The following is a 25,313-nucleotide window of genomic DNA, read 5'->3' on the forward strand; positions in this document are numbered from 1 at the left end:
GCTCAGGCTTAATTCTTCGTTTTGGGCTCAGGGATTACTCCAAATGGTGCTTGGGAGAACCGTATGTGGTACCAGGAATTGAACCTGGGTTGGCTGTGTGCAAGGCAAGCATCTAACCTACTGTACTATCTCTCTGACCCTGTATACTGATTATTTATGTAACCATTTAACTACTATCCAGTTCTGTTTCCTCCATTCTTTTTTCTTATAATACGTTAAGGTGTCTAACTTGAATTCTTTGTTCTTTTCTCATATATATCACCACATTTCCCCCTACTCCCCTTAATTTAGACATAATTTACAAAATTCTTTTTATTTTACTTTTTTTGCAGTTGTTGTTTTGGGGCCACAATCAGTGGTTGCTGAGACTACTCCTGGCTCTCTGCTCTCACTCTGATGCTTTTGCGGGCACCATGTGGTACTAGGGATTGAACCCAGAGTTCTTGTACACAAAGTATGACCTTAGTCCTTTGAGCTATCTCTCCAACCCAGACAAATGTTTGAAATTATTATTGGAGTAATTCGAAAACCCACTAGGGAAGGTAACTTCCTTGATGATACTTTTGTTTATTTTCTCTTTTTAGGAAAACCAAACAGTCAAGATTCCTACAATAATTTTGCCAACAACAACCCTGGCAACCCTCGACTTTCTCCCCTCCCCAGCTTGATGGTATTGATGCCTCTTGCACAAATCAAGCAGCCAATGACATTGGGGACCATCACTAAACGAACAGGGTAAGGCCTCAAGCTTGATGATTTTTAAGTAATGTCTTAGAAGATTGAATACATAAACTTACAATCCGACTGTCTTTGGTTAATGGAGATTATTTTCTTTATTTCCCATGCACTTGAGAATGGTTGTAGAATATAACAAAACATTGACCACATACCACATTATAAACACACCTAGTGGGAAAAAAAAGGCAATGACATGTTATTGGCTGATTAAAAGTCAGACCCATCTCTCCATATTACTCACTTTTGTAGCCTTCTGGCTTTTTCGGAAAATACAGTTGGTTTCATTTTCTTGCTCTTGTGGGCACAGCGGTAGGGTATTTGCCTTGCAAGCTGCCTGCCCGGCCGAGCTGGGCTCTATTCCTCTGCCTCTCTCGAAGAGCCCAGCAAGCTACCGAGAGTATTTCACCTGCACAGCAAAGTCTGTCAAGCTACCCGTGACGTATTCAATATGCCAAACATGGTAACAACAAGTCTCACAATGGAGACGTTACTGGGCCTGCTGGAGCAAATCGATGAACAACGGGAGGACAGTGGACATGGTGTAGATTTGTAATGACTCTGAAATTTTAACTGACATAGATACACAGGAGAGAAATTCAGATACACAGGAGAGAAGTTCAGATTATAATTGTATTTCTAATACTTTAAAAGTGTCATCTGTTGTTGATCTACAATGAGGTTTAATTTGCTGTAGTACTTCAAAAGTGCCATCTATGTTATCTTCATTGAGGTATAATTTATATATAATAATCTATCATTATTGCTAGGAGAATGTGATACTGTGGGCAGTTTTCAGAAGTTGGAGTCCTAAAATCTGTGCTTCACTTAGGATTAGTAATTAACTTCTTCAAAGACTTTGATGCCTCACATGTTATCTTTGTATTTATTTTAGCTGTTTATTTTTTTATGATTAGGCAAATACATGGTTACTTACTTTGAAATACCCAAAGTTCTTTGTCAAAGTTGTCATTGTATATTCAATTGTATAACTCATTTTGTAATTTCATTTTGTACCATAAAAATACATGTTTATAGGCCAATAACCAATTTTCATCAATAAGCAATCCTGAGTTCTAACCTAATTTAAAATAGGACAGTTGCTTTAAGCATTAGTATTCAGCTAGTCTCAGAAAAATACAGTCTTTGACTTCTAATAATATATCCCCAAAAAACATATTAAATTATTTGGTCATTATATCAATTTATCTTAATATTTTTAGCTAGAAGACATGTTTTAGAGAAGTACTTATTCTAAGAACAGGATCTTTGTACTTAAGTTATCTTAATAATGTAGTAATATGTAAAGTGATACTATTGATAACTATAAAAATAAAATTGAGTTTGTAGTATAAAGGGAAAAATCAAAAATAAAGAAAATCTCGTTTTTAGATCTAACATTTTATGATACAGATTTTTTGGCCTTTCTTTCATTTTGGGGCCTGCATTTCATATTTTTTATCTCCTGTGTTCAGTAATATAATATGAGTATTTTTTTACTTCCCTTTCCTCTTTTAGTTTCCTTATTTCAAAATAAGATAAAGTGGTTATACATAATAAAGGGATTATCGAGTTATAGTTATAGTTAACTGATATTTCGCCTTTATAATATTGCATTTATGGAATGCGGAATCAAATAAAAGTGGGAATAAGTCTTGAATCATAGATGTGAAGTAGTTTTCTCACTCCTAAAAGTCAGTTGGTATTAGAGTGTAATTTTTGTTTGTGGGGGCTGGTGGTGCACACCAGGTGGCACTCAGCTTGATGCTCCTGGGGTTTGCTTAGGGATCCAGGTGTCCCCAGACACTGAATCTGGCAAGCCCACCTGCAAACTTGCACTCTGCCTCTCTGAGCTCTCTCCAGGTCTCTATGAGTGCCTCTTCTTGGTTCAACACAGCATCCTACAATTCTACAAAGGAGTTAGGAATTGTTTTCTGTATTTTCTTTTCTATTTCAGTTTGTTTTGAGTGATTTGTGTTAGGTTTTCCCAGCAGTTGGGCAGAAGAGGGGTGCGTTTGGGAATGGGGTTACACTTTGTGGTGGTGTTCAGGAGTTCATGTGGTTCCAGGCATTCACCTGAGGCCTGCGCATGCCAGTCAGCCCTCTCTCCCTTTGGACTATCTCCCTGGTCCTCTCTGTCTTTTTTGTATCGAAGTGATTTAATACTCAAAGTTATTCTTCTCATATATAACTGTAGTTTTGTTTCTGGTATTTTTTTCCCCCTTTAGACCAGTGCTGCCTTGTGTTTATCATGCAAAAAATTATCTCTCTCTTTCAAAATAGGCTTCTCCAAATCTCAGATACTAACTGAGATTTTATGCATGGAATCGTATACTATTATTTGAATCAAAGTATTTTTGAGGACAGGGTAAAGAGTTTATTATTTTTTGCTTGAATATTTTTACAATAACATTGCAAAAATCTGTACACTTCCTTTCACTTGCTACTTTTTCTTACCCTTCCCTCTACCTGACATGGAAAGAAACTGTAAATCATCTAGTATCTTCCTGTTCTGTCGAATTTATGAACTTAGATTTCATTTCCTTTTCTTTTTGCACACTTGCTCCAGTGCTTAGATTTTTAGAACATGCATATTATGTTACCTTAAATAGATAATTTGATAGTTATTTTAAAAATTTAGTGATATAAAGTTGAGTAATCTGCTTTGGAATTTATCTTAGTTCCAGACATTTATTGCATATTGCCTTCTTGGCTTTGTATTTTTAGTTGTCAGACAACTTTATTTGTTCTAAAATCTTGCATTATTTTTTAACATGTTCTGTATTGAATTGTTTAGAGAATAATGTTTGTCTCACAATGGATAATTTTATTTCAACATTTTAAACTAGTAAAAAGTAGTTTCCAAGACTAGTAAAAGGCACCCTGTATTCTCAGGTTCCCCAAATATTGGCAGTTTATCATAATTTCCTTATTGTGTACATTTTCACACCTTGTCTACCCACATGCATGCAGGCATACTATTTTTACCTAAATTGTTTCAGAGTGATTTATAGACTAGACATCTTCTAATTTCTGCATATTTAAATATGTAATTTATAAACACAAAGACATTTATAGCACTGTAGCACTGTCCTCCCGTTGTTCATTTATTTGCTCGAGCAGGCACCAGTTTTGTCTCCATTGTGAGACTTGTTGTTAACTTGTTAACTGTTTTTGGCATGTTGAATACGTCAGGGGTAGTTTGCCACGGTTTGCTGTGCAGGCGGAATACTCTCGTTAGCTTGCCGGGCTCTTCGAGAGGGGTGAAGGAATCGAACCCGGGTCGGCCATGTGCAAGGCAAACGCCCTACCTGCTATGCTATCGCTCCGGCCCAAAGACATTTATAACCGTAATATAATTATCAGCAAATAAATCTTAAAACTCATTTTACTAGTATTTAACCCATAATTATTTGCAGAGCTTCAGTGCACTATAAATTATCTACTATTCTTTTTTCCTTCTTTTGAACAAGATCATAGTAACTGAATGACTACATTGATATTGGTGACAGTAGTCATAGCTTATGCTTGAATTTCTTAATTATACCTTATTAACTCAGGACACTTTTCTGTGCTTCTCTGATCTCAGACATTGCTATTGTGATTTTATTTTAATTCTTTTACTGTAGCACAGCGGGTAGGGCATCTGCCTTCCAAGCGGCCAACATGGCTGACCCGAGTTCAATTCCTCCGCCCCTCTCGGAGAGCCTGGCAAGCTACCGAGAGTATCTCGCCCGCACCGCAGAGCCTGGCAAGCTACCCGTGACATATTCGATATGCCAAACACAGTAATAATTGTCACAATGAAGACATTACTGGGCCTGCTTGAGCAAATTGATGAACAACCGAAGGACAATGACAGTGACTATAATTCACTCAAAAATTTGGTCATGGAATTTATAGAGTGCACTTTGTGGGTTTTTTATCTTAATTATTTTAGCATTTTAATTGAGATATATTTTTATCTCACAAAGTTATGTTTGTTTTGTGAGAACAAACATATTCCCTCAATTTCCATTTTTAATATATTAGAGATTTGAAGCAAATCCCTTACATATCATGATTTGCATTGTTTTTTAAAAATTTTTTACCATAGCTTTTGAGAATTTTGATCACCATATTAAGGTCATCAGATGATGAACAAATGGAGTTTATGTTTTCTAGGTCTCTTTGGTTTTGAATTCTAGCTATTCTGACTTGGACTTTAGGAAATGCCTTTTAGCATTGAAAAAGTAAAATTGACAAAGATTGGTCATAGATTTTGTAGAAAGAAAACAAAAACAATTTACTTACATATATTAAAATTTTATAATTTTTCAGATAGTGTATGTATCAGATCAACGTTGACTGTTCAAAGTTTTTTTGTTTTGTTTTGTTTTTGTGCAGAAATTTCTGAGGTCTGTCTACGATTTTATATTTAAATAACCAAATTAAGATGGAAGCCTCCATTCAGACCCTCAAGGGATAAAACTTGTGCTTAATGTATTTCACATCTGCCTTCTTATTTTTGGAAATAGATATCCCTGAAAGTCTGTGCAGTGTCAAAGACCATCTGTCTTACTCTAAGGCATATTTGAGGCCAGTAGTGCTACAAATGGCAGTAGACAGATGTATTTACACCTTCGTGTTCTGTGTCTTGAGCAACATTTGGAGAAAAGGACTTTTTATTTTAGCAGCAGCTGTTGCTTAACCCTACTTTGATATATTTATGAAGGCCAAGAGAGTGCTTGAAGGCCTAGAATGATGCTCATTTGCCTTATTTGTATGTTAGGCTTCAGGTTAGATCCCCAGAAACAAAGTGCTGGTAACCACTTAAAAAATTAAAATTCATTTTCTTCTGGATGAGAATGGGGCATTGGAAACACCTCTGTCAGGTTGTTTTTTTTTTTATTGTAGTTCTCATCTATTAAAAGTTGATTTGGGTGCTAGAGAATTGCTTGGTTTTAAGTGTTAAGTTTTTCTAGTAGAGATGTATTAAGCTGCCTTTTATGGATATCTGATTGAATGAATTAAGGAAATAATTTAAAATGTTAATTTTTTAATGGAAAATTTTATTAAAATAGATATTTTTCATCAGTTTACTTAACTTTATCACTTAGCGGACATAATAAACAATAAATTTTATAAAGAAGCCAATAGTTTCAAGAATGAAAATATAGGAGTCAGCAATGAAGCTGTTTTCTTGCTTTTAAGTAGTGAATCATTTTTAGTGGAAGTAAACATGAGATTTCTTCTTATTTTTTGTAGGATTCCTTTTCCTTAAATTTCTTTCTTAGGCGTCTTCTGAGGGGACTGGAGATGTAATGCAGGGGTCATGGCACTTCCCTTGCACATGGCCAACCCCAGTATGACTGCTGGCACTGCTGGGACCATTGCCCTGAGCACTGCTAGTGTGCTCCCCACCCCATACCCCTGACCTACCAAGTCTCCTTACACCTTTCCTTATCTATCTACATGTATATTCACTTTTTGAGTAGTTAATGAAGTTATTAGTAGCTTTGGATCAAAACTACTGGTTGAAATAGGTTAGGTAGTGCATTGGAAGACTAATTTGGTTGAGAGACCTTGAGAGTGGCCAGCTCTGGTTTGGTTCCTGACACCACATCATCCCCTGAACACTGCCAGGAGTGAAGGAGTGACTTCTGAACACAGATCTGGGAGCATCCCTTGAATGATTCACACTGTGCCACACACACACCCCCAAAATGAAAAAAAATACTGAGGTAGAAGTTTTAATCTTTGGCTTCTCATCTTGCTTCAGCCAACTCTTACCACTGTGTACTAGGTAAGTTTCTGTTGCTAAAAAATAGCTAAGTTTCAGCTAAAAAATAACCACTTATATATGAATTAAAAGCTTATGAATTATATATGAATTAAAAGTCTTACAATGTAGGATTCCTATGGCATCTTCAATTTGTTATTACTTTCTAAGCCTTTTTGAACATAAATTTTATTTTGAAAATTCGGAGCAATAGCACAGCGGTAGGTCGTTTGCCTTGCACACAGCCGGCCTGGCCGAGCCGGGTTCGATTCCTCCGCCCCTCTCGGAGAGCCTGGCAAGCTCCATAGAATATCTTGCCTGCACAGCAAAGCCTCGCAAGCTACCTGTGATGTATTTGATATGCCAAGCACAGTAACAGAAGTTTCACAATGGAGATGTCACTGGGCCCGCTGGAGCAAATCAATGAACAATGGGAGGACAGTGCAGACAGTGCAGACTGATTGCTTTCATTTAGCGAAGGAAGCATCAGTAAGTTATTTGATCAAATAAAATTATTTGATCCTTAGCTGAAATTTGTAAACCAAATTTTCCTTTAGACTCTGCTAATTTAGTGACACTGGCATATATTAGGATTTAATGAAGGTCTGTTTATTCTAATTCAATTAGGACTACCTTCATTTATTGATAATTTAGCCCAATCCCCAAATCTTCTGAAAAGTCAGTGGGAATGATTCAGAGAAAGTTTTACTGAGTACAGTAGCAGACAATAATTTTCCATCTTCTAGCCCTGTCTTGTCTGGTTCTTGAGTTATAAATATTTAGTTCCAGAAGTAATAATAAGGAGCAATGTATTTTTATTAGTATAGATAGGGACATATCTATGTGTGTAATATACTTGCCACAGTTTTTTTTCCCCAATTTTGTGTTAAATCAATGAGTACAGCACTTACACCACATCATGATTTATTTCTTATTGCCATACCTCTGTAGTTTTTTTTCAATGAGACCTTTGTGTCCATTATTGTTTTTCTAATGAGAATCTTGAGTTTTTGATTTAAATTTGCATAGGGAATATATATCAAGTTAGACAATTTCCCTTTTCTGTTTCAACTTCATTTTGTTCCACAAATGAATAATTTGAGAGCCACTGCTGTTATTGGATTTTTTTTTCTTTTTTTAAAAATTTTTATTAGTGAGACATCATGAGGTACAGTTGTAGACTTACAAATTTTTGTGCTTGGGTTTCAATTATACAATGATTAAAAATCCATCCCTCCAGGATGTGGGGGTGGGAGGGATACTGGGATCCCTGGAGGTGGTATTGGATTCTTTTGTAAAAAAAAAGTTAAAAGTATTTAAAAGTAACACTTAATAAGAGCCAAGTTTGCTCATTTCTCTGTGAGAAATGCAAGCCCATTCCATCTACTTCTTCCTCGAGGCACATAGGAAGAGGCAAAACCATCAGAGTTCCACAAGTATATTTACTACTAGACAGTTTCAGCTTTACTATTTTCACATAGTATTGTGGAGCATCTCGACTTTTTCCTCTGTTCAATACCTTTAATATTTACATGGACTTATTCTGATATTAAGTGATTGTGCCTTAATTGTCACAATCAGTTGAGAAATAGGACCCTTGGTGGATGTTTATAGAAAACTTCAATAACTTCAACTATTTTTTTTCAGTTCTAAAGATGACTTCCCAAATAACTTTTAGTATGAAAGTCAGGTCATAGAAGATTTAAGCATATTCAAATCAAATCTTATAGTTTTATTACGTTAAAAAAGCCCCACAACTTCACATTTGCCTTGTTTTCAACTAGTAAGACCAAAGCTTTTATGCTGCTATGTGGCATTCAACAAAATAAATCAGAGTTTAAAGACTTAAATAGCATTAATGATATGATATAAAACATAATTCCTTCCTGTCTTCTGAGAATCTCCAGAAGAACCCGTTGAGAACCAATGGCCAAGTCATTTCACACTGGACTATAAATAAGTCTGTAATAGATATTTCTGCATATTTAGTCTCTTGGCCCCTCCTGATGTTTTCAATCAGAATTCAGCTTTAAAGGGACATAATTATTACAAAGTGAACAGGCTTTATGTAGTAGGGTTGTTAAACTTGTTGAAGTGTAATAATGTTTTGAAAACACTCACATTCTTAATATCTGGACATGATCGTTTGCATTACATATGTTAATATAGACAACTTAAATTCTGTGTACATTCCTACTCACATACTGTCTTTCTCCTTCTAACCACCCCCATACAAAACTACAACTGTTGGGCTTCGGAGGGGGAGGGAGGTCCTAAGTGAAGACAGCTGGATCAAGGACTTGTCCTTTGTGACTTTATATTTTCATTCTTTTGCTACTGAGGAAAGATGAAGCAGGCACATTTCAAAAGAGCAGCTGACACTACCCATACAAAGTCAGTAATTACGTCAGTCACTCTAATTCTTTGGAGTTTGTGAATCCTTTTTACATGTATGTGGCAGAGGTCCAGTGTGTAGGAGTGGGCAAAAGTGAGTGCAGATAGATTGGGAATATGCCAAGTGCATCTACTCTTTTCCCTGTTTCCCCAGTCCTCTTGTCTCCCTGAGCTGTGTTACCCAGTAGATCCTTAATTAATTGAAGAACCAGTCAATCCTTATTTTAGCTTACAGTACAGGGTTGTGTTGTGAGCAATGAGAACCAGAGTCTTTTAACTTGACAATGCTGCTATTTAGCACAGGCCTGTTTACTATAGCCTCTAGAGCACTAACAATGCATTTAGCGATTGGGGAAGGAAATGACTGGAGAAATCTTTTTGTTGGTAATACCCTGCTGTTGTTTCAGAAGGAAAGTAGGAGATTTTTTTTTTTTTAAGCTTGTGTTTAATTTGTTTACTTTACAGTTTTACACTCAAGGAAACCTAAATCTGTAAAAACTTATTTACTGGCTTGATAGGTGGGGAACATCAATTGGTTTTTTAAGGTTAAGAAAGTTGAAGGTTTTGTTTCATCTTTGTTTGGTCAGTTTTGGGGTAAAAAGCTTTCTGAGTCATAGTGTTAAGATAAAATTTAATATCTTTAGCCCGGAATCTGATGAATTTTGTTCTTTGAAATGAGGCAGGGGACTGTCTAGTATAGACTCGTGAGCAACTTAAACCCATATCTTCCAGATCTTGAGCTCTGATCTGGAGGCTTTGGTTGTCTGAATCATTGAACACTGGTTATTTCAGGTATCTTTCCCAGGGAAGTAAAATGAAGGAAATTGGGTACTGCCTGCCCAATATCCTCATCATTTTTTGTGCACATATAGAAGCGTATTGAACTTCCATTTTCAGGCCGTTTTCATGTCATCGCTAGAAGAGTCTTCAAGTTGTCCCAGTTATTTGATGTTTAACAAAGTGCAGGGTGAGCTCTAGTGATGTTGATCATGAAATCAGATAAAGGGACTATGATCAGCTTTTGCTTGTTCATGAAATAAAATAAAATGAAGTCTTTGCTCCTGGTTCTATAAACAGCTGTGCCATTATCCAGCAGCCTAACAGAAATAAGAATCTCAGGTCCTACACTGACTTAACAACATGCATTAATCTGTATTTAAGTCAATCCTAACATTAATATTTATTAAATGTTGAAATAGGAAGTTAAAATTTGTTTTTAAAAGGCATATTCATTAAATTATTTCATTTTGTGTTGTTTTAATTTATGTGTGTTCACATAGATGATTTGTGTACCATAAAAGGTCTCATGGTCACATATACACGTAAAAAGACTATGAAATCTATTTTAAATGTACTTAATGATATCAATATAGTTGTGATTTTTTATTAACTTTGAGAGATTTTTTTCTCTTGATGTGTATTGATATTATGTTTAAGATTCTCCTAATAGCTCAATTCTTTTCTAATTAGTATCTTTAGCTTCTCCATTTCCTTTTTTGCGTCTTCTTTCTTCAGTTTTCAAAATTAGACTCAGTGTTGTGAAAACATTTACAAGCTTTTTTAAAAAAAGTTACTGGCACTGGTTGAAGAGAGAATATTCAGGTTTTGGCAGATGTGATTTTTCTTCTCAGTTTTTTGTCTTCCTTCAACATGTTAGATAATATGGCAGTGCTTTGTTTTGAATATTAAAGCAGATTTTGCACACTTTCTCTTTAAATATGCAGAACATGTCTTAAATGCTATGAAGAGAATTTTAAGAGAAATATGTCAAATATTGAAAGTTTGATCCCCTATTGTATTTTAACTAAACTGTTATAGTTTGTTTAAGGTAACTATGATCCTACCTGTCCCACTGAAGGTCAGGGAGAGGAAACTAACATTGAATTACTATGAAGAAACACAACTAATATCCTAGAATGGGACCCACATTAGAGGGGGAAAATTATTCTCTTTTTATTTAGTGTTTGGTCTTGTGTCCAGCAAGATGCAGTTCAACTTACTATAAACAGTTTAAGAAAATGTGTTTTCTTTCATTGTCTTTGAGACTGCCAACAGTGAACAGCAAACAATGCTTATTGAAGTTTTTATTGCATTATCTTTAGCTAGTTTCTGACATTTCACTTCACACAACCTCACATCTGTTGCTACTGATACCACTCTTTCTCCATCTGATTGTTCCGTTTAACTTGTATTTCGTTTAAAAGGGCCTCAGCAATGATACCTATTTTATTTTGTCTTAGGAACCCTACAGGGGTACTCCAGAAAAGGGGGGAGAAACAGAACTTTTTGAAATCTTAACCCCGTGAAAATTAAGGGAATTGCTTCTACACATCATTGTGTTCGTTGGTTACATCAAACTCAGTAGTTTCTGCAGCAGTATTCCAAATGATGACTTTTTTTCAGTATCTTATCCATACTTTATAATAGTATGATATACATGTATTTGTTAATGTTGAGTTTTTCCTCTAATTTTTTGTGCATTTTCCCCCCTTTTCCATAAAGGCCTTATCTGTTTGGAGCGGGGTGTTTTTCCATAAAAGCTCCATGGTGAGTCCCAGTTCAGTCCCGCATGCCTAATTCATTTGCTACTCTCAGAAAGTTACTGTTTTGTACTTTTGTTTTCAGTTGCATGGCCTGATCACAGATAGATGCACCGAATTACTGAATAATTTATGGATGGGACAAGAATGTTGGTATTTAAGATTTTAAAGAACAGGTTTTTGTTTTGTTTTATTTCAGTTCTTAGTCAAAACCACAGACTAATATTTTTAGAAAGAAATCAGAAACATTCTCTCATAAGCCTAATATAAGTATAAGATAGAGCTTACCCCGGAGTTTGAAACTTTGAGTCTATACATATCATGGTGAACAACTAAAGACATTTATTCTTAAATGTGTATTTACGGTATACAGAAGTTGCCCTATTGTTTTTACTGCATTTTATGTAGTTGTAAAGGAATAGCACTCAGTTCTGAAAAGTTTTTGTATTTAAGGAGCTAGTTACATGATGAGGACATTTGTGTTTCACATAAGGACACCTAAATTGTGTATTATTTTGAGTTTATAGCACCTGCTTAGCATAACTTATTTATTTAGCAAATTCTTTTATAATAATCAATCATTTTTAGCTTTAGATATGTTCTAGAAAAAGATTAAATATATAGAATACTTTGATTTAAAAACATGAAATAGACTGTATTTAGAATCCGGGGAATATGTTTTACATAATGATTACATACCCAGGTTTCAGAATCAGACAGATTTGGTCTTAAATCCCAACTCATGTTTACTACCTTTTGTGATCTTGAGTAATTTCCTGAATTCATTTTGTTTCTTATTTCTTGGTTTCCTTATCTTGTAAATGGAATTTAATATTAACTTGACATCACCAGTAGCAACTACCTCATTGTTTCATTGTGAAGATTAAATGAACTGTTGATATACACTGCTTAGATTAGTACCTGGCACTTAGGAAACTTAATAAAAAATGTTTGTTACTACTTTTACTATTTATTTCCTATTTTATAGGAAAAATACAGTTTTTGAAAAGAGGCCTCTTTAAATTAGATCTATGTTTTGCTTTTAAGAGTAAGTGAACTAAATTTAACTAATCTTTTAAAGAGTTATACCCACATATATGCATTTCTCATAATGCTCCAGGAAATTTTTTCAAATTATCTTTTTTTTTCAATATTAGATAAAACTAATCTGCCTTTCTCTTTGGGAAAAAAAATACTCTAAAAAGTTTTTTTTAAGGTAGAATATAGTTTGACACAAGCAAATATCAGTGTTCATATGCCTGAAGAACATCAGAACATTTCACAGTCATATCAAAACAGAATGACAAATCATCATAAAAATTTCCTTCTTGAACTATAACACTAGGACTCATTACAAAATGACTTTACAAAATTTAAGGTATACATGAGTACAAATTTTATATAGATCAGTTTTTATTGTTTTGCTAACCAAATTTCTTCTAAAAACAAATGAGCTACATGAAACTTTCTTCCAAGCTTAGAGAGTGGGGAGTCTAATTTTTAAATGCTAGATTCAACATACAACAAATTTTCTTTGTAGACTAAACTTAAAATTAACCTCTGTCTTAGGATAAATTTTTCATTGTAGTACAAAGAGAAGAGTTTTAGTATGTTAATAAAGATTGAAGTTTTAGCATAGAGGTTAAGATGGAGTAACAAATGTATGTTAAGTAAGAAAAGTCCGTTCCTTCAACAGCTTATGTGTTCCTCAGATTTAAGCAAAAGCACTTGTCAACCAGAAGTGATTTGAGGTTGAAACAAGATTAAAAGAGCCAGATTAAAGAAAGGGATATATGAAATATAGTAGACTTTTAAATCATTGCCTGTCTTTTAGAAGACTGCTCTGTGGTTTGTTTGATGCCATCGTTAACTCACAAGAAACTCGTTTTTAGTCACTTATGCTAGCCTAAAAGATCTTCCTTTAAAATACATTACTTTACTAGTGCTGCATGTTTTTTCCATTAAGACCTTAATGAAACCTCAAATTAAGGCAGCAAAATGAATATAAATTTGACAACTTCATCCATGTTGTTTATAAGAGCTTCTTTGTTTTAAAAGTTTTTTTGCAATTCTTTCCACGATATTTTGCATTAATCTGAGAATGTTTTTATTTACTACTCTAAAATAGAACGTTATACTAAATAAATTTGTTTATAGCACTTTTAGTTTTAGGGTTTAATAAGTAATTTAAATGAATATTGAAAGTTTACAGTTCCTTATAAAATGTAATTTATAATTTTATGCAAATTTTTAAAATTTCAAGCTTTAACTTTAGCTAATATTTGCTTTGGATTGAAGTTTCTCTTGGGTTTCATTCTTCATTAGACTGATTTTAGTTCTTTAAATTTAAATGTGGTTTCAGATGAGTCAGTTTTAAACTGTTTTTCTTTGAATATCAAAATTAATTTGTTGGAAATTTGACTGTGCAGGTCATCTACTACATTTCAGTCATTTTGTAGATTCCCAGTATTATGTATTCTCAAGGATATTAGAATTTGAATGGCTTTATAAAATAGCATAAAAAATTATTCTTACGGGCTGGTGATGTGGCTCAGGGGCAAAGAACTGGATACCTGACTTGAATCCCTGATATTACAAAAATAATCAAAATAAACCCCAGAATTACTCATATGATATACTTCCAAAGTATTAGCATTGTAGCGAAATAATCCCATTGTTAATTAAGAAATAAATTTATCATTTTATACTGCAAATAACAATTACTCAGATAATTTTAATGTCTGCTGTTATTTTTTAATTGCTTATTAATAGAACAATCCATATCAAAATGAGCAATAGGTAGCCTGACTAAATTTATATCCCTTTCACTCACTCTTAGTATTATATTAGGTTAATCTTTTTAAAAGAATTCAATTGCACATATTAAATTATAATTAAATTTTTATTTATCAGAGCATTTTTTCTGTGCATAATTAATTTATTATTTGAGAATATTTAAAAATAAAACATTTTTATTTGGGGAAGATAATTTTGTATGAGGAGATAAAACTTTTATTTTATAAAGTTTACCCAAATCTGCTAGATCTTTAGGAACAATTAGTGACAGAATAATTTAGGATATACTTTCAATATCTTTGTTTTAAATTACATTTTATTTTACTTATTTCTTATTTTAGAAAAATAAAGTGAAGAGTGAAATCTTTTAAATTCTTTTTAAAAGGAAGTTTATTACAGTGAATACATAAATAAAAATTATTCACTGCAGATATTTTAGATACAGTATTCTCAATGTTACAGATAATATTTAAACTGATAATTTGCTATATGCTTCAGTTTTCAAAATGAAATAAATGGTGTTTTTATTCCAATTTAGCTGTTTTCATATTTCTATCTTAAACAAGTTACCTCATAACTGCTTGATATATTTTCCATAGGTACCCACTTAACATCTCTCTTCCATTGGACATAGCAAAATATCCAGATGGCAAACTTTGCAAAGATTTTAAAGCAATTATTACTAGTTTTTCGTTTTTCTCTCTTTGCAATATAGTCTGAGATAAAAGCAGGCAAGAGAAATTCAATATGTTCATCCTACTGGATTACATAATACAGTAAAAGCAAATAGGGAGTTAGATATAGGGAACTTCGGTGTTCTCTGTAAATAGTTTTAAGTTTTTTTTTTTTTAATGTATTAAAGCCCTCAGATTGTGAATGTCCTTGAACTTAAGGTGGCAGCGAAGATGATTCTCACATGAATAAAATGGCTGTCTCCTGAAGAAACAAGGAGTTAAACTCCTGCTTTTTGAATTTGGCACCTTGCTTAATTTGGTTCTTGTACATTGATTTTACATTTGATTATTTTTAGTGCATTTATAAAATATGCTTTATAATTAATATTTTGCCAACTTTGGTGTGCTTTGAATTCATTCCATTTTCCTTTTCATTTGCTCTTAAGTTAAGCCAACATTTTCTTGTAATTTTTGAACATAGGATTATTTATGGTGGATGAAGGGGGAGTAAAGAACAAAATGGAAGAAAGGGTCCATCAGCATTATCAGTATGTTTTGTTCTCATTTATAACTGTAATCTCTACAGTTAGATCTCTGTGCACCCATATATTTTTTAACAGTGATGTTTTATATTATTGCAATTTAAACTTAAAATCATATGACTAAAGAAGTGAGAGAAGGCCTCCAAACACCCAGAGGTATTTTTTTTAAACTTGCAGATGTTTTATAATTGGATTTATTATTAAGTTCCTTTCAGAGGATAAGAGAGATGTTGAGCACAAGAAAAAAAGGTTAGTATTGGAATGCTTTTCTAAAAGGATTGGGTCACCGATCTATAAGGGTCTCAGATGATTTACAAGCCTAGCATTTTCCCCTTTTATTCCATTCACATATGTATCATTTTTCAATGTTTTATCTTCCTGTCAACAAAAGGTTATTTTGCAGTACAAATATTCTGGGTCATCCTGGACAAGTTAAATTCAGTTTCCACCCAGGATTCCGAGTCTTAGTATTTTATAACCTAGAATAAAGAGTAAATTCCGCCAAAGTTTAACTTTCACTCTTTGGGTCTTTCAGATAGAAAATACTTTATTAGCCATCATTTATTTCAGTCGGGTCTTTTAAAAAAATTACTCCTTATGCACACATTTTTTAAAAATTTCTATTTTGCTTAAATACCAATATTCCAATATATATTGATGGTAGAAACCATTCAAGAATATTTTCTCAAAATACAGTCCATACTTAATATATTAACACCATATTATATAGAAGGTAGAATTTCAGGGTTGAAACCTCTTGATTATTTATTAAACAAAAGCCTTTACTAATGTGATTTATTAAAGTCACATCAAAGAAAAAATAATGAAATATAAAATGACAGTTCTTTAGATGATTATAATAATACTTTTACCATAAGAGATTTATTTTTATAGGAGATAATGAGCATATATAATAGAATGCCATATTAATGCTTTTTAGTTGTGTGTTTAGAAGTTGATCTATGTGTAGAAGTATAAGTGATTTTTAACTTTTTACTTTATTGGCTAGATTGTAAGCTGGTATGTTTTTGTACAGCCAGAGAGTAAATCAATACTCTATCATACTTAGGCTCTTTTAGTATGTTAAAAAAAAAAAAGTAGCTGCCTAACTCAAAACAATTCTTTTTATTTAGAATGCATTTTTTTTTGTTTTGTTTTGTTTGGGCCCACACCTGGCAGTGTAAAGGCTTGCTTCTGACTCTTCATTCAAGGATCACTTTTGGCAGGGCTCTGGAGATCAGATGGAGTGTCAGGGATTGAACTCTGATCAGCCAAGAATGCCCCTAGAATGAATTCTTTAGATACACACTAGTCTCTCTTAACAAATGTTATAATTGAGGCTGGAGAGATAGTACAGTAGGTAGGGTGCTAACTTTACATATGGCTGATGGTTCAATCCCTGGCACCACATATGGTCCCCTGAGAACTGTCAGGGGTAGTCACAAAACAAAGAGCAAACAAAACAAAACAAAAAAAAGCAAGTGGAATTGTCAGTTGTTTTCTATCTTGTTGCTTACCACATGGTTTAAACAGCAGAAACAAAAATAGCAATTGCTAATTTGCAGAGAACTTGAATTTGTCCCTGTGTAGCTTATCTTTGGATTATATTGTCACTATTCCAGGATAGTGATTCAAATACAGTTTTATGAAAAGCAGAGATGAAAGCTTTTTTTTTCTTTTTTGGGTCACACTCAGCGATGCTCAGGGGTTACTCCTGGCTTTGAACTCAGGAATTACTCCTGGCAGTACTTGAGGGACCGTATGGGATGTCCTGGATCCAAACCTGGTTGGCCGCATGCAAGGCAAATGCCCTACCCGCTGTTCTATCACTCCAGCCCCCTGGAAGTATCTTCAAAATAAAATCCTGGACTGGTTTTCTTCTTAGTCTTCCAACTTCCCTAAGGGTTAAAAATAACTGATGAAACTTAAAAGATGCTAATTATAGGAACCTATCAGCTATAAGGTAACAATTTCAGGATGAAAATAAAGACTGTGGAAGGTAGTACAGGACAAAGGCTTCTCCCCTCCCCCTCATTCTTTTTGTGTCACACCCAGCAATGCTCAGGAGTTGCTCCTGGCTCTGCACTCAGGAATTATTTCTGGCAGTGGTCAGGGGACCATGTGGGATACCAAGGATTGAACCAGGGTCAATCGCACGCCAGGCAAACACCCTACCCATTGTACTATCATTTTGACCCCAGTTCAAAGCTATGAAGAAACGTTTGCCTTCTAGGATAATAATACAGCAGAGAGTACCACAAACAACAGTACTGATGCTGGTTTCCAAAGCACCAACAGAAAGAACAGTCTCTGTTCAGATGTAGATAAAGGGGAATTTTCTTTTATTATATTAATTGTGGAAGGCAGGAAGAGAGAGAGCTGTTTATAGAATCAGATTCATTACCTCCAGAAATGTAGTAACACAAAACCAGCTTGACTTTATTCTTTGCCAGTGGGAGTCTGTCTGTGACTGGTATTGCTCGTTTAGTCATGGCTGCCATTTTCATAGGTAATAGTACTTTATGGTGGAAGTATTTAAGAAGTGTTAATGAAAAGAAGCAGTTCTTTTCATATATGGCAACATTCTTTACTGTGAAATTGTTAACAATGGAGAGACCACAAAGAACAGTCACAATGGTCTCTTATCCAGATTTTTTTTAAAAGATGTTGAGACAGAGATCAGAAAATAAAATACATGAATGATGATTTTAAGTGCCAGAAGGAACTGAAAGCCAGATCTTTTTTAAAAAAAAATACTATATAGAAGAAAGTTAACATTGTTGTTTTCTGTGATATGGGAAGGTACTCTATATAACTCTGTGGTTTTTTCCTTTCTGTTTTTATCTAGACATCATGATTTACAGTTTTGTTAATGATAGAATTTCAGGTGAACACTTTCTACTCCATACCCCCAAATCCACTGACAATCCACTGATTCTTAAACTTGAAATACCCCCCAGTCCCTCCCAGGGGGACAACTAATAAGTATAGAGTGCTAGGCTCCACCCCAGGGGTTCTGACTCAGGAAATCTGGAATGCTACTGGATGAACATTTGCATGACAAGGAGGTCTTAAGGGCTGCGACTGGGCATGAACTGTTTTGAGAACAGATAGAACAATCTTTAAAATAACACTGCTTGGGCTGGAGAGAGAGCTCAAAGGGATGAGTGCCTGCAGGAGAGTCAGGTTCAGTCCCAGGCCCTCCTGGTCCTTTGAGCACTGGAAATGAGCACAGAGCACAGAGCTGGGAGGAGCCCCAAGGATATGGTCCAATAAACAAGACCCCCACCTCAGAGTGGGATCCTACAATCTAAAAGAATAAACATAGTTAAAATGATCCTACAATTTCAACATTACTATTTTAATGTTTCCTATATTGGTAGTTTGAGCTTTGAGAGGGTAAGTGACTTAAATGCTGCACAGCTAATAAGTGACCCCATTGGGATTCATATTTTAACCCAAAATCAGTTTTTCCTCCCTACCACAAAAGCAAAATAACAAGAGAACAGAGAGAAAACAAAAGTAGAACCTATGTTGCTTGGCACTGTGGACTGATGCTGGTGAGTAGACTCAAGAGAGCATTGGTATTCTTTTGTCCCTGCTGTATGCTTGCCCAGTGTGTAGTGGGGGCCCTTTCTTGTTCTTTCTTGAGTTATAAAACATAACCTTAGTATTTATCTAAAGAGTTCTGTGAAAACTTTTGAGAAAGCAGAAGACTGTGGTTTATGATATAGCTCGTTGGTAGAACACATGCATGGCCTTGAGTTTGTTCTCCTGCACCACAGGACCCCGTTGGTGTGGCCCTGCATTGCTTCACCAGAGGCCTCCCCACCCCTCCACTGCTGGGTGTGTGGTCCATACAGTGTAAAACCAGAAATAGAAATACTGGGTTTTAAAAACGATGAGAGGCTAGAATTGAAAGTTAATGACATGAAAGCTTATTTGGGATAAAGTGGAAAATAGTACTTTTAGTTGTGAGTTATCTGATCTAGCAGTAGTCTAGATGTGACCCCAAGTATATGAGAAATAGGAAAGACTTAGTGGCTATTGATATAATCTTTATTTCCACAAAATATTTGCAGATCCTTGAGGGAAAAGTTAATAGCAAGTAGGAATACCCAGTGAGTGCAACTGCCTTAGATCATTAGATCTTCTCCATAGACGTCCTCTCATTCTGCATTGCATTGTGGCCCAGAGCACTTTCAGAGTTTCATTTACTATCATCCCCTTATTTTCATCCATGATGTTTGCACTCAACTATATTGTCAACTCTATACCTTGTATATCAAAATGAAATGACAAATAGTTTTATTACGTAGAGATGTTTATGTAGGTTCTGTTGTTTCACTTTTCATCGCCAGGGACTTACTGTCCATCTAAAAAGAAGTAACTCAAATTTTACCATCTCATACTTCAAAAAGATATTATTTTGTTATTAGTTGCTATTATGTTATTACTTTGAGATTTTGAACTAATTTTACTTACTGCAGAACAGTCTCACACTGCCAGTTATTATTTAAGTCAAAATGCATGACCACATTGAAAGGTTTGAATATGTATGGTGAAATTTAACGAAAACTATCTGCCATTGTTTCCAGGACTGTGATTTCAACATGGTAATTTTTATCCTATCATTTTATTTTTTAAGCAAAGTTAAGCCACCTCCACAAATTTCACCTAGCAAATCTATGGGCGGAGAATTCTGTGTGGCTGCAGTTTTTGGGACATCCAGATCATGGTTTGCAAATAATGCAGGTCTGAAAAGAGAAAAAGGTATGTATTTTTATTAAAGCATAAATAATTCTGTGCCAGTTCTGTTTTTTAGAAAAATTTATAGCAATTCCCCTTGAAGAAACTTGAACTTAATTCTGAAAACCAATGTACCCTGCAATTAGTCCATCTCCTCTGCTACTCAAGTGATGCTTCCTCTATGTTAATGTGAAATAAATTGCCTGTTGAGTGTTTTTTCTTGGACACCAGTCTACAAGTATTCCCAATACCATCAATTTCACATCTTTATTTGTAGAAATTTACATTTTCAAAACTTTTTTCTTGCCATTGTCTCTGAGATGGAGAGAGGAAAATCTTATTCTCCTAATTTTAATTTCCATGAAGGAATTGATCAGTTTAAATACCAGTTCAAAGCAGTGTGTTAAATTGCAGTTAAATGTCTGTTATTATTGCTGAAGTGGTAGTGAGTAGGGTACCTGCTTTGCATGGAGCCAACATGGGTACAATCCCCAGCATCCTATAAGGTTCCCTGATAACCACTAGGAGCGATCCCTGAGCACAAAGCCCAGAGTAAACCCTGAGCACCACCAGGTATGCTCCGAGCCCCCCTGAATCCCCCCCACCCCCCAAAACAAAGAACCAACTTGTGTTATTAGAGTTTGGATCTAGGTTTTCTATTGCTATATTTTAGTCTTAAAGTAAATATATCAGCTAATTCATGTTATTTGTTAAAAGGTAAAAAGGCCTCTACTTGGAAATAAGAATCATATTTTGTAGTAATCATTGTTCCTTTTAATTCATATATATATGTATATATTTTTTCTTTTGCATTCATTAGTACTCAGGCATATCACTGTATCTATCTCTCTAATATATATATATGTACATATATTATATCCTAGTATGTAAAAATAATCAAGCTAAGATATATATATATATATCCATCTATATATGGATATTTGGAATATATGGATATACTAGCTTGATCAGTATTTAATATGTTCACATAGTTTTGCTATTCTTTGTTTTAGATGCCTTGTGTCTTTGTAGAAGAGGAGCCTAAATTCATAAATCAAGTGTTATTTTTAATGTTAATATCGTCTCTTTGTTTCTTAGAGCTAAAGTGGGTCACAAATGGAGTTGTCAGGAGGCCCTTCCCAGACTGCTTTGTTCTTAGCCTAGTGACCCTCCCTTATGCTTAGTACTGTCATTCAGACAGCTGCCCTTCCCCTTGTTACTGCCTTTCAGTCATCCTTCCCTGGAAATAGGATCTCAGGCACAGCAGGTTCCCTCCCTAAGTGGGAGAAGATACAGTAAAGTAGGCAAGCCTTCCAATTTCTTATCCCATCTTTCTTTTTTGTTACCACCTTAGCTTTAATGATGCTATCTTAATGACTTTTTGTTAGGAGTTAAATCCTCTGTGAAGCTCTGATTTCAAATGCCTTTCCCTTCTGTTCTAATTACCCTTTTAACTTGCCAGTCCTTTATGTCCCACTGACTGGTCACTAGCCTTTTCTCAAATCAGCTGTAACTGATTCCTCGGGAAGAGTGATAAGGGGAACCACCCAGCATTCATGAGTGATTTTTCTGTGCTCCTCTCAAACCCCACAATAGAGCCCCGAACCAGTTTTGGTGGTGAGGGACATGTGTATCCTTATGAAGTCATTTGATTGAGCCACACTCAGCACCTGACCTTAGAGAGTGACGGTTCTTTTTTGTTCACAGGACTAGTGATCCCTTGAGAGAAAAGAAGAAAGAGAGTTAGAGGATTTGGGGGTGATGGAAGGATATGGTTTTCTTTGTTTTTTTTCTTTTCTTTTTCGTTGTTTTGGGGGGTTGTAGCAATAGCACAGTGTTAGGGCGTTTTCCTTGCACACGGCCTTACCCAGCTGATCCAGGTTTGATTCCTGGCAAGCTCCCCATGACGTATTCGATATACCAAACACAGTAATAACAAGTCTCACAATGGAAACATTACTGGGCCGGCTCGAGCAAGTCTATGAACAATGGGAGGACAGTGGACAGTGCTACAGTGCTACAGTGTTGTTTTGGGGCCACCCTTGGCATTGCTTGTGCTATGCTCGCTCGGTGCTTGGGTGTCAGTCCTGGTGGAGCTCAGAGGACCATGAGCTCAGGCCTCCTGCACGCAATCAAAGCGTACACTGCAGCCCCAGAGTGTGTTTTTTGTTTGTTTTAATCAATAAATTTAAAGAGAAAGTTTCCAAAGAGAAAGTCAACGAGGACCTAAGCCGCCTTAGACATCCAAGGAGCTGCCATTGTAGTTGAAGGGGTACTTTGACCCTGACTTAGTCTCAATCTGTATTACAGTTGCAGACAGATACAAAAGACTGAGAGATATATATTTTAATAATTAATTCGAAATTTGAAACTCTATCCACCATTATTGAAAAGTGTTAGATTTAAAAGTAATTTAAATCAAAAGTAGTAGATTAGGTAGATTATTTAACAGAAACTGGAGAGGGATCTCAAAGGCCTGAGTGTGTGCCTTGTATGTGGGAGGCCCAGAGTCCATGCCCAGTGTCTCTGATCCCTTGAGCACATCCACGAGTGACCTTCAATGCAAAGAGTGGGGAGTAGGCCCTACGTATTCCTGGCTGTGACCTTCAAACCAAACATAAATAACAGTTCGATAGCATATTTGTATTTATTATCATTTTCTTCTAAGTGGCAACTGTTAGGAGAGAAGCAAGCACCATGTTAAAGATGTCCTGCCTTTTTGTTTTCTCTGAGCAACTTAGGAACAGACTGACAGGGTCAAATAACACGTAGAGATTGTGCTGTGCTCATGTTTGCCATGATCATAATGCAAGATCTGTTTTTCTGTTTATAGATCAGTCCAAACAAGTTGTAGTTGAGTCTCTCTACATTATTAGCTGCTATGGGACCTTGGTGGAACACATGATGGAGCCACGGCCACTCAGCACCGCCCCCAAGATTAGTGATGACACCCCATTGGAAATGATGACATCCCCCCGTGCCACCTGGACTTTGGTTAGGTAGTGCTTCCTTTCATTGTTTTAAAATCAGCTTCACCGAGTTACATAATGCTAAGTGTACAGCTTGGTAAGTTATGTTTTTCGGCACTCAACACAATTAATGTGATAAGCATATCCGTCACCACCAAGTGTTTCTTCCCTCATTCAGCCCTCTAATACCACTGATTTTCATTCTTACTGTAGATGAGTATACAATTTCTAAAATTTTTATATAAATGAAATCAGAGTATGTATTTTTTTTGCATTGCCTCTCATCCAGCAAAATTATTTTGCTTCATTTTTTTGAGCGTGTTAATAATTCATTCTTTTAAATTTGATTTAATTTACATGCATTACTGTTCACCCATTTAAAGAGAATCTTACTTGTTTGTACTAATTGTCAAAGTTTTTATCACTGCCCCCTTTGCCAAGAAACCCCGTATTGTTAGTGATCACTTTTTATTTCTCCTGAAAACCATAAAGAATGTCACTTTCTGCAACTTTCTTCATTTGGCATAATGATTTCAATGTCCATCCATGTTGTAGTATGTATCAGCACTTCATTTTGAATGTAATATTAAATTGCATGGATACGCTACCTTTTATTTCACCATTTATCATTCTGTAGCTGTTACTGGTTTTTAAACATATAGCTATGCTGCTAATAATATTTATTTGTGTACATATTTTTGCATGTTCAGCTGTTGTTAGTTGTGTGCTCAAATGTTCTCTATGCATATTCCAAAGACATTTGAGTTATCTTGGTTCTCCAAGTTGTCTTGGATAATTCTTCTTTTTGAAACTGTTTTATCCTATTATTTTGATATTTTGTTTTCTTGGACTGAGAATTTTTTCCTATTTACATAATAAAAGTTCTCCCCTGTTTCAAATCACTCAAAATAGAAGGCCATAATGGAGAATATAGTAATTAATCGGAATGGAAAGTAATATAGATGGAGAGGTTTCCTTTAAATTGATTCCTAATGGGTATGAGAAAGCTATTCCAGGGGTGGGGATGTAGCTCAGTGGCACAGTACTTGCTTTGCACATGTGAACTCCTGGGTTTCATCCCAGGCTCCACAAGAAATAAAATTAATTAAATTTCAAAATGTGATTTCTAAGATAAAATAAAAATATACTATGGAAATGTTTATTTTGAATCACAGTCCTTAAAATTTTGTGATCATTATCAAAATCTTTTAAGTTATCATAATATGGGAAAAATAGACTCTAAAGCCTGTTCAATATAGTATATACTGATAGAGAAAAAATTGGCTCTGACATGCATGGAAGCAAACAAACAAAAATGGATGTGAAAATGATTCCTCTCCTTTTGACATTTAAAATACTCTTATATTGATTTTTGGAGGCTCCAGCATTCTTTGCTACTTCCTTGCTGCGCTGGATTGATCTGATCAATATCTTATTTATCAAGCAATTTAGGAGTGGACAGATCTAATTAAAATTACTGCACAATCATTGTAAAATAAAGGGCTTGTTTTTGAAACTTGGATGCTCATTTGATCCATAATAAGTCAGGCATTAACACAACTGTTTGAAACCATTTTTACCTGCCTTGCTTTATTTAAAAATTCTGTGATTATAAATCTCAACACATTGTTAGAAAATAGGTATAATTAGAAACGAGTTGTCTTATCTGTTTTATTTGAGGGATTTCTACTAAACTCATATTGCCATTATATAATTTATATGACTCATTGCCACCTTTCTGTTCTTTTTAAGTGGACGGCCTTGTGTTTCAGGTTTCAGCACTCCAAGTTCATTTGAATGATTTCTAAGATTGTGTGAGGTTTATATCAGTGTCCATAAGTTGTGACAATGATGGTGATTTATTTATCCCATCTATTAAGCTTAAATATTAATATTCTTCTGCTGTTTCCTTAGAACTCCTCAATGGAATGAATTGCAGCCACCATTTAATGCAAATCACCCTCTGCTCCTTGCTGCTGATGCAGTACAGTATTACCAGTTCCTGCTTGCTGGCCGTAAGTACTTCTCAGTGTCTTTTTCTTCCTTTCTATATAGTATTTTGAAATTTCATCTTAAAACACTGGCTTCTAATTCAGTTATGTGTATTACCACTTGTCCATGGGTCATAGGCCAAGAATAATCATACTGAGTCA

At 34.9% G+C, this 25,313-nt stretch overlaps 1 protein-coding gene across 7 annotated transcripts in view; it reads left to right on the forward strand.

The window, feature by feature from the left end:
• The window catches only part of BCAS3 (BCAS3 microtubule associated cell migration factor), a 660,253-nt gene that overhangs the window by 296,311 nt on the left and 338,629 nt on the right, over positions 1 to 25,313 (forward strand). For 4 of the 7 annotated variants that reach the window (XM_056128182.1, XM_056128175.1, XM_056128179.1 and 1 more), the window contains exons 16-20: positions 585 to 735; positions 11,393 to 11,437; positions 20,091 to 20,215; positions 23,025 to 23,190; positions 25,075 to 25,175. In XM_056128182.1, coding sequence (XP_055984157.1) covers positions 585 to 735; positions 11,393 to 11,437; positions 20,091 to 20,215; positions 23,025 to 23,190; positions 25,075 to 25,175 — 588 coding nt within the window. The remainder of the gene's footprint in view (positions 1 to 584; positions 736 to 11,392; positions 11,438 to 20,090; positions 20,216 to 23,024; positions 23,191 to 25,074; positions 25,176 to 25,313) is intronic. The other 3 variants (XM_056128177.1, XM_056128181.1, XM_056128180.1) reach the window with 1 other exon arrangement.

The sequence above is a fragment of the Sorex fumeus genome, unplaced genomic scaffold (assembly GCF_029834395.1).
Source record: "Sorex fumeus unplaced genomic scaffold, SorFum_2.1 ptg000063l, whole genome shotgun sequence".
Taxonomy (NCBI): domain Eukaryota; kingdom Metazoa; phylum Chordata; class Mammalia; order Eulipotyphla; family Soricidae; genus Sorex; species Sorex fumeus.